At 34.7% G+C, this 11016-nt stretch overlaps 1 protein-coding gene across 3 annotated transcripts in view; it reads left to right on the top strand.

Moving 5' to 3' along the window:
- Window positions 1–491: 491 nt before the first annotated feature.
- The window catches only part of LOC125057684 (myosin heavy chain, non-muscle), a 56296-nt gene continuing 45771 nt past the window's right edge, over window positions 492–11016 (top strand). For 2 of the 3 annotated variants that reach the window (XM_047661483.1, XM_047661482.1), the window contains exon 1: window positions 493–1262. In XM_047661483.1, the coding sequence (XP_047517439.1) occupies window positions 918–1262 (345 nt within the window). In that variant the 5' untranslated portion in view covers window positions 493–917. Of the gene's footprint in view, window positions 1263–11016 lie in introns of all 3 variants that reach the window. The other variant, XM_047661484.1, reaches the window with a different exon arrangement.

The following is an 11016-nucleotide window of genomic DNA, read 5'->3' as shown; positions in this document are numbered from 1 at the left end:
CGTAAACCTACTTTACAAACAACCAATATTTTTTTTTGTTAACAACAAAGTGAGCAAACGCAAGAGTTAGTTCGCTCGCCGTCGGCATGAGCTCACGGTCCACTCTCTCGAACTCGCGTCCCCTCGTGGAGAGTGTGGATGGGGCGATAGATAGTCAGGTAAGTGATAAAGTTATTTGTTATATCATAATGACATCATGCCATTTATGAAATTTGTCACTGTTGGATAAAATCTTTAATAAAGCAACGACACGAAAAATGGCAATTGTCGCGCGATATTTTTTTTGCCGATACTAGCCTAGAATAAATAAAAAACTCCACAAAGACATAAATTGTTTTATTTTCATTAGTATGGGATGGCTTTGCTAATGAAGTTTGGTTCCTCTTGCTTAATTTATATGAGTTCTATGGTTCCATATTATTGATAAGTAATCTGTGAATTTCTTCAATGTTCAAACAGCCAATAAACAGACCGAACCGATTCGTGACATTTTGCTCTGACGTTTGTAAAAAGTATAAACGAGAACGGAGATGTTTGTGAATTGTGAATTTTCTTGACGATAATCTCTGGAGCATTTAATTGAACTTGGATTTCATATCTTCATTTTACAAATACTTCCCTAATTAGTCATTAGATTATAATACTTTCTCTATCCGTCCATTTATGCGTTGTATAATTTCGGCAAACACAAATTCGGGCGTCGACCGGTCCATCCCTCCTCCGTAAACCGTTGCTGTCATTCGGTCTGCTCACTGCTGTCTGTAAAGTCGTCATTTTATACGTGTCGTGCGGTTACGGCGCACGAATAAAGCTGTTTCAAACAACGCGAGTGTAGTGTCGGTCAGCGCGACCGTTTAATGTGGTATACAGTGCCGATATCAGGTTATCGTAAGGGTCGCGCGGCGTGATCGGGCGCGATGGTGGATATGGATAGAAACGACCCGGAGCTCCGGTACCTGTCGGTGGATCGGAACAGTTTCAATGACCCGGCAACACAGGCAGAATGGACCCAAAAGCGGCTTGTATGGGTTCCGCATGAAACCCAAGGATTTGTGGCCGCAGGGATCAAAGGCGATCGCGGAGATGAAGTGGAAGTGGAAATCGCGGAGTCCGGGAAGCGAATTCTGGTGCCAATTGATGATATCCAGAAGATGAACCCTCCTAAATTTGACAAAGTTGAGGACATGGCTGAGCTAACATGCCTCAATGAAGCATCGGTGCTGCATAACATCAAGGACAGATACTACTCAGGACTTATATATGTAAGTTATTTTTTTTATGCAAATTCTATTTAGCTGTCTCAGATTATAATTTGTAAAACACACTGAACAAGAAATTTTACTTTAAGTTTTACATGTACATGACATGTTTTGGTATCTCTTAACTTTTCTATAATCCATAAGGACATAATTAGTACAAGATCTCCGTCTAATGAAGACTTAATGTGTAAGTTGTATGTAAAAGCCATTTCCCAGGTTTGTTGAATGATTCATGCCATGTTTTAAGTGATGTCATGGTTAAACAAACTTTTTGGTCTAAGAGCCCATTGTATCACTTGTATAAGGTATGCAAATTTTCTTTGGGAGCTTTGTAATTAGTATGGCCAAAGGACTTCACAACATCTGAAAGTAATTGTTACATTTAAATTGAAAGTATTTTTGTTATAATGCGAAAGTAACCTGTCTCAGCTGACATAATTTAAAAAAAAATACAATTATGGGTGTGGTAACATTAACTAGGAAAGATACCAAAACCATAACTTAGTAACAAAAAATACCAGGAAAATAATAACTATGTATTAATGATTGTCATGAAACAGGGGTTTAATTAAGTTTGATAATCATTAACAAACCTTTCTAAATAAAAACAGTTTAAGCTATGGGCCAAAAGCATATACTTCATTATGTTCAATTTAATTGGCTACTTTAAAGAAACCATTGTATTAATTGCCTCATTCATAATTGTATAATATTCATTTAAATAAATTGTCAGTACTTCAATAAGACAATTAATCTTAGGATGGAGTATGCTATGCTTTAGGTTGTGAAATAATTGATTTTCTCTTGATGGATGATTGTGTTGCAATTTACAAGCACTTAATGATGTACTTTAGTACAGTGTAAATTAAATAGTTCTAATTTGGAGTTTATTATCTTCTTTATTTTGACGGAATATGGTTCCCTATAATAGGTAAATACATCATTTTTATTTGAACTTCGTAAAAGTAAATTGTATTTCTGCGTTATCAGTGGCTGACTCATGTTGGTGGCATGTCTTTGTCCCCTCATTTAGTTCATACATGTATAATATTACATCAATTGTCACATATATGTAATAAAATAAAATCATACCTACAAATATAACATGAGTAAATTTTTATAAAAAATTACAAATGAGTTCTGAATCCATAATTGTGTGGGTATGTGTAATTGTATTAAATTGTAGCCTTAATTGTATTAAAACATATCTGCGCGTTCTATATGCCCAAAATAACGTTACATTTTCGAAAAAAAAAATATGACACATTAGTATCCATAACTATCAGCATGATAAGAATTTCAACTACTTCATTGGATCATTAAAGTTATGTAGTAAACATTGTTTATGCTGGCTATTATTTTATTCATATATCTGAAAAGGTAAAATGAAAAATTCCGAATGAATTTAAGTTTTTAAAATAATAACATAGGAAACAAAGTTGGTACTTGGTTGGTACTCAAGAAAGTGCAATATTGTCTTACAATTTATAAGCATTTCCCTCTGGTCAGGTCTTGGGTTAGCAATAACTCTTCACCATGAGTCATGTTGAAACAATAGGCCATGCTTCACAATGTTTTCCATGGCACCATATTACGGTAATGGCAACAATCCACAATCGTGTTTCGTAAATTGTATCCTTACAATGTGTTGTCGAGTTTATTGACGCTCTACTAAATAACTTATTTATTGTCGGTACTTTGGCAGGGCGATTTGGTGTTAATTAGGCTGTTTCATCTCAATTTCATTTGTTATATGCAAACGCTGATTCATATTCTCCGATAGAATGTTTTCCGATTAAAACCTATTTACATGCTTTTAACTTATCTAAGCCCTTGTTATATACAATTAAAGGTTCAATATTAGAACGTTTTGATTTGTGAGGGTTAATTCAAGCGTTGGTCAAAGCGTGCCCGAGATGAATGTCAAGGTGAGGCGCGCCGTCGGCCGAATCGGCTTCAACGGTCGTCGACCCGGGCGGGACGGTGGGGGGAAGGGTAGCTGACGAGTGACGGCCCACGCGAATATGCGCCGCGCTTAACCTCCGCAGATGTTCTCCCGCCCTGGTACTTGTGCAGAACTTAATCAGATGTTTAGTCTTGTTAACGCGTTGTTAATTAATTATTCTTTAGCCACGAATGCTGGGATATGCAACCCTGAATGAATTTGTCTATACGATTTAGAAAATTGAATATTGCTCTACTGATAATATATATAGGATATTACTGTGGGATATAGTTTCAAATATCTTTGATTTTGCTGATACAGGTGTTATTCGACACGACATTTTACTGTACTCATATCTTGTGACTTGAAGCTACTAATATCTGTTAGTATTTATGCCTTTATCTAATCAGACAAACTGCTATACCACAAACAAAACTCACCAACAATTTCTCCCTAAATTGGATCTCTTATTACTTGTTGAATTAAAAATACATGTTGATGTTCCGCTTAAGTCTTTAAAACTTATTATGTTAACTTAGTTTTAAAGTACCAAAGTGATTTAAATTTGAAGAAACTGCTTATAATCAAGAAAGTTGAATGAGCCCACGTGTTTACGCAGTGTTACCAGTGTAAAGGCTAAAATTACACATATCCGCCCAGAGAATTGTCTCGTAAAAACAGTTTATATATCAAGCGTACATTTAATATCATTACTATATGAGTAACCATAGTTAATATTTAGGGATACCTATGAATGTAGATCTAAATTGGTAGTAGAGTTAACGACACGTAACTCGTAACCCGGTTTTCATACTGAGGTGTTGATATAAAGAAAAAACACTGAAGCACTTGCCATAGTATTAGATCAGCATTAATTAAATATTAAGTGACACGATATTGTATTGTTAATAAGACTTTGATGACGCCTGAAGCAATGAATGAAATTTGTAATAATTAATGGCAAGTGGTCCGCGTGGGTCGATCAAAATAGAACCGGCTATCTGTGGAACTCGGCATGCGATTGTTTAGCGGACGATAAACCCCAACGCGTTGTGATAACGCTTATCAGATCTTGGGCTTGATTCTTGAAGTCATAAGTCTCAAATTCGAACATGTCCTTAGGAATTTAAATATATTTTTTTTACCAATACTTTATAAATTGAATCCTTAAGTTTCTTATCCCTTAAAGCTAGTCTCCAGACCCCAACATGGGTCATGTATATCATAACACCAATGAGAGATAAAGAAAAATAGTAAATGGTTTTACATAGACATATCAATAGTTTGAGTTAAAATTAGGGATACTAAACGCAATATAGCAAACAATTATCGCTGAAGTTAGGACGTGGAGTACTGAGGGTACGTCCCTCGAGTGCGGAGGGCGGCCCAGACGGAACCGAGGCGGCGGGGTCAAATGAAACTTTCAGAATGTTGGCATCAACGGATACGGCATGTATGCACGTAAAGGAGTGAGGGAAATAAAGCATTTTGAGATGTGCTCGAAATTGTTCGTAAAGGACACTTCTGTATTGCTTTTGCGTGGTTTCATCTAAACGTATTTTTCCTCTTTGAGTGTAGGGTAGGGTTGCAGTGCAGGGGGCTTAGACAAGATGCCTTAACAGTGTATGTAGAAAGTTGAAAACTAAATTTGTCGACACGAAGTGTTATTTTCATACAAATTAAGTTTAAGTCATCTTGACTAGTTGTAATTTCTTTCTTGTAGGACGAATTCTTAACTCAACGTATGCTGTCAGCTACCGGTACCATAACTGACAGCATACGTTGACCAAACAGTATAATACCATTCATACGATATGATAAAGCGTGAGTTACCGAAAATTTATTAAACTATTGTTAGAATTTAGTTCTACACACTTTAAAAGTCATAGAATCTCTGTAGCAATTTGGGCGATTTTGTAGTGAATACGATATAAAATAAAATGTGTATAGTGTACTGCGGAACGGAATGTATCATCTCCCGCACTGCGGAGAACATTTGCTAGTCCTGCGGATACTAAAGGATGCGCCGATTGCACCGTTCAATACTGCACTTTGTAGTCTAATTGAAAACAGATGCTCGCGAAAAGTACACAATATAGTGATGGAAATAACTTTAAAATATTTAATAATTAAGGTGATAGCGACGTAATTGATATACGGTTGAAAGCAAAATTGATTTAAAGAGGTTTAAATTTCACCTATGTCAATTCGACGCCATTGAAATGTTGTTGGCCCCAGGTCACGAGAATATCCTCAAACGTAACGTATTTTATTGTGTGCGGAATAGTCCAGAGGTATTTTGAGCCTGATGATGTCATTAATCGGTTCAATATTAGCGTCTTGCTCTGATGTTGTTCATTATTGTTTTTGTGTTCTGCACGAAGCTTGCGATATAAGCGTTTATTTTCTATATAACTGCTAATTTGCATTTTATGATTTACTAGCTGTTCCCTGCCACGCTTCGCTGTGGCACATTGTGATTGAATGGTTGAGAAATGAGAAACAAAACAAAGAAACCATTTCATATAAGTTTAATTTTGCAATACTTAAGGAAAAAAGAAAAAACAAAAATTTCAGCTCGATCGGTGCAGAACTTTTTGAGTTTTTGAGGGATTTTAAAGGGATGGGGCAATCAACCTGATTCTTAATTATCCTAAGATATTGCAAAGTAACAATTTCAGTGGTAAAACAAAAAACGGATATTATAAAATAACGTTATGTATAAAATCTATGTTAAGATTAGGTAGTTTTGCTGCAAGTTGTAGCAGCATTGATAATAAATAATTTACAACACGTTTGCGAGTGCAATGTGTCAATATTAATAAATTGAGCCCGAGATAAGTAAAGAATGCAATCTGAGGTAATAGTTTCGGACTCTCTTGAACTCACGATCAATTTTACTTGAGTAAACACTAAACACATGAGTACTGACTTTTCTCGCAACTTTACGGAGGTTTCAAGTTATATACGACGTCTATTCTCTTAACATATAGATTTTGAAAATACTAAAACTTTAAGGGGCCGTTCATGTATAACAGATATATTGCAATTTGTATCCCTCCCCCCCCCCCCCCCCTCTTATCAGCAAAAGTAAGCAAAGCTCTTAAAAAATATAAATGTATAAATTTTTTGTAGGAATCATCGATAGTGCATTTCGTTTTCAAGCATAGACAATGTATGGGTAATATGTGTAAAAAAGTAATAATTACTCTTGAGGTAATCACCAAATAAGAAAATCAAAGACCATAGGTATATAGTGTTAAAGAAGACTGAAAAAGTATTTCTAATCTTTGTTAATTTGATATTGATTAATTACTAAGACAACCGAAACTACGACGACAAAAAAAGAAAACTGTTCTTTAATTGATCTCCTATGATAAGTTTTAGTAAATGATACTTCAGACGTGAGAAACAAAGAAAATTAATCAGGTACAGTAATGCTCCCGACGGCACCCAGTCTTGGGTCCTTGATTTTGATTTAAATTGATGCGATTTACATTGATATTGCCAAGAACCTGCTGTGCACTTGGGAAAAACGTTTTTATGTATTGCTTATATTGTATACTAAGTTGAGTTAAAATAAATATAATAATGGCTAAACGTGACAGTTGTTCAGTGATGGTTTATAATACCACCAAAACTGAACCAAGGGACCAAACCAAAGCTCTAAAAGCGATTTATTTTAAACATTGCCATTATAATAAAGCAGGTTCGTGTGACACGAGTTAATTTTCATAAATGTTTAAGAGACTGTAGTTGCTATTTATTAATTTGCCTCTGTAGCTTATGTAAGCAAGCTTGTGAAACCTCTTTATAGGCTAGTCTTCCATTTTCAATACATAGAAGTTTCACAAGAACGTGAAGTGACGGTCGTGTATTAAATACCAACTGCTGATTATATCTGTACCTTCGTGTAAGACGGGAAACAGAAGTTCGTGACAATGGCCTTATTTATTCACAGGAGTTCAAATCGTTGTGTGTTTCACACAAGGTATACGAGAAGATTTCGTGTGTCAAAAATACATCTTCTAATATAAAAAATTCTCGTGTCACAATGTTCGTTCCCATACGACCGATTCTTATAAAATTTTCTGAGTAAGTCTGAGAATCGGCTACTATCTATCTTTCAAACCCCTTGGGTGGTCCACCCCTAAATTTTTTATTATGATACAGCATACAAAAATACACACAACCGTTAATTTTAGGAAAAAATTCACAGAAAACCCTAAAAAGTGGTCAGAAAACCGAATACTCGAACGGTAGCATAGCAAAATGTTCAATGTTGGTATGTACTACAAAAGTAGGATAAGTAAAATCACAATATGGAGAAACAAAGTTCGCGGGGGCAGCTAATATATATATATACTAGCTAATAGCTAATTCAAGCTGAAAAGCTTTGCATATCGGCTGATGTTTTGGCGTCAAACATCTTCAAACAGGTCTTCGTGTGTCAAGTTATTGTAATAAGTCCTTTCCACACCTGAACGAAATTTTATAACTGTCTACAGTCATTAACGCAGTGAACTGCAGAACAAAGCACATACCCATCCGTATCTTGACCTTACCATTATTTACATTAGATTTAAATTCATATCTAATTTTACCAAGGTCCAAAATCCCGTGAGCCAATTATCGTAGTAGTCCGTATAATTAGTTTGTCTTTGTCCAATGATATTTTACATAGATAATTAAGTATTTTATTCCATTTGTAACATGAGACAAAAGACTCTTTGTGGTCAATAAATTGGAATGATATGACTTGTGAATGGACGTTTATTAATGTATTGATATTGATAATTACTCTGATGCAGCATCATGACCTTTATTGGAGTTTATTTCGAATATCAAATATGTTAAATTTTGTATGTCTATATTTATATTTCTTTCTTTCCCCATTTCTTGGCCTGCACGGTTTGTGCGTCAGCCATGTTTCACGTACATTCAGTTCACGTTCAATTGCTTAAAAGTTATTTTAGATGTATACAAGCTGACTCGGCAAACGTCGTTCTGCCATGTATATTAAATCAAGGAAATTTTTTTTCAATATAAATAACTATCTACTACAAAAATTGTGTTGATCGTAGAGGGGTGACAAGTTTATATTTTTTTTATAATTTTCTTCATTTTATATCAAACCATTTGGTTTTTTCAAATTTTCCTTTTTTCTTTGTTATATTTATGGATTGTGTTCCTTGTCCGCTTCGGGCACATTGAAATATGCCCGTCATTTGTCAAATAACACTATTGTCCCATATAAAAAACTAACGTTGTACCATGTATGGACGACCTCGTCAATGTAACAGCACGACTTGATTCCATATGTCCACTCCATAAATGGGTACGTTTTAGCTGCCATATGTCCAACGGCATCTACCTAAGACAAAATTGCGAAGTACTCAGTAGGAGAGGCCATGCAAGCAATTATGAGCTTTTTTAATTTAGACTAGAGGTTTGTTTTCGAAGCCAAGGTTCGCAGGAATATTTTGCAATGGGTAAAATAAAATCATGGAAAATTTAGGTGCAGATTGATAGTATTGATTAATTTAAAACTGTTATGGAGTGCAATCAGCGTCAATTCAGACTTCAAGATTTTGGTCGCTCACAGCTTGAAACTCGTTTCTTACCTTAAGTCCCGCACTGACCTTCTTATCGCGATAAATTGCTGGCGCTTTTAAGATTTTCTTTGAGCACGATTTATGTCGCAACACTGTCCGAGACAAAGCTTTGTGCTTCAGCTGTCAATAAAGGTTAAATAAAATTGAGTAAATATTTTTGTCAATTTCCAATTTAAGAAGGCAGTAAAACTGTTCTTACTAAGTGGTCGTGAGATATTAAGATTATGCGATCCAGATTTTTTATTATATTATTCCAATGCCAAGCTAATTTGCAATATCGTTTAAAGTCGGCGTTAATTATGACAACTCTGTAAATACTTTAGCAATGTCAAACGATAGTATCATATCTGTTTCAGAAAATTGTGCAAACAACATTCCTTGTTGCGTGTACCCGAAACATAAATTTTCGTAAAAACCAACATTATTGTCCTGTTTTACGATAAGTTTCACATACATAGTGGCTTGCGTAACTCGTAGTGATTAAAGCCTTAAATGGGCATCGGTGGAGGAGGCCTTCATAAAGTGGGTCGCAGTTAATGCCATCTGGTCAAGCAGGACACGTTCTGATGTAACTGTACTTGGCCATATCGCAGTGTGAAAAAACCCTAATTATAACATAATTAACGTTCAATAATGTTACTAATGAGGTACCAAATATTGATACAACCTAACCCATTTTCTCATATTTTCTTTCCTAATAAAGTGATATATTTTGTGTATCAACGGGCGATTGTATTTATACAAAATCTTTTTTTTTTGTGTATCATGTCGTCTGACATACTTTGAGTGTGAATACCCATCTCTGGGTGGCTAAACACTGTGTCATATGAATGACGGGAGATAACAAGAGCAAGTATCTATTGCAAAACCTATTCTGTAGGTATTATGCTGACAAGCTTGGGCTTTTCCAGATAACGTCTTTCTGGACTAACAAGGTATAAGACAAGTTGCACAGCGCTGTAATGAACACGTTTACATATTGGTAGTTGATTTTTAGTGTTTGCTATACATCAGTATTCGGATTTTATAATTAAATTACCAATAATAATTTCTGTATATAACTATATAAATTGAACGAGTGTGTACCTATACTATTTAATACATATACAAGGTCAGTTCAGTTATATCTGGAAAGAACCAAGAGAGAAGAAAGATAAGAGTGCGCCCCAAAAAAAGGTGGATAAAAGGTATAGAAGCGAATGGAGAAAGAAAGCCATGGAAATATTTGGAAAAAGGCTGAAGGAGGCCTTTACCGGTGAAGGGGTTTCGATCAATGCTACTGAAGGAAGTTAGGATATTAGAATAACAAGAAAAATTTATATAACATATCTAAACTGTAAAGTTTGGAAATAAGCGGGCTTTATTATTATATAATTTTCTAAGTAATTATTGTTTAGATAAAATAGATTAAAGGCGTATTTGAAATACGATTTTGCTCAGTAAAATTTCATCTCGTTAATACACCTACAAAATTAAGATTTGTCGTCACGATAATATTATGTTTGCCGCCCACGATTTTATCTTTGTCTCTTTATTTTGTGGGCGATGTTTTTGAAATGAGTGCAAATATGATGAATTACCATTTACATTAAGTTAAATTATGTTTAAACTAAATATGCGGTTTGTAAAATAATTATAGTTTATTTTTAAGATTTTTTCGTTTCGTAAAGGTGGTCCAAAGCATGTACCCTCTCAAACTACCCACATGTATCAATATATGCACGAGTTACTAAAATTAATCGAATGAAATTTTATTTATTAATATTGGAACATCAATATTTAAAAATAGAAGGACTTTACTACCAGTCCCCTAATATAAGGGCGTAGATCGGAAGAACTGGCGGGAAACTTGGCTCTCTTATAATCGCCAAGTTGCTTGAGGAAATTGTGAGGAACTTGGTACTTCATTTTTCATAGCTTAATTTGGTGTAATTATTTGAAAAGGTCTTCAAGCTATGAACCGGGTAGTTAATTACGATGATAGTACATACCAAGGCATAATTATTATGAGAACGAAATAACCGTGTTACGTTGACGTGATTTCATACGATCATGTAACTATTGTCTTTGATGAGGAATTCTATTGTAATTGTTTGGCATATTGTGCGTTTGTTATGATAGAATATCGGTTGTAGTATGTTAATTGTTAATTACATGTTCATGATACGAGTGTTTATGTAAAATGATTTTATTTATA

The sequence above is a fragment of the Pieris napi genome, chromosome 17 (assembly GCF_905475465.1).
Source record: "Pieris napi chromosome 17, ilPieNapi1.2, whole genome shotgun sequence".
Taxonomy (NCBI): Eukaryota; Metazoa; Arthropoda; class Insecta; order Lepidoptera; family Pieridae; genus Pieris; species Pieris napi.
Note: the sequence above shows the minus strand (reverse complement) of the source record. Positions and strands in the feature narration are given on the sequence as shown.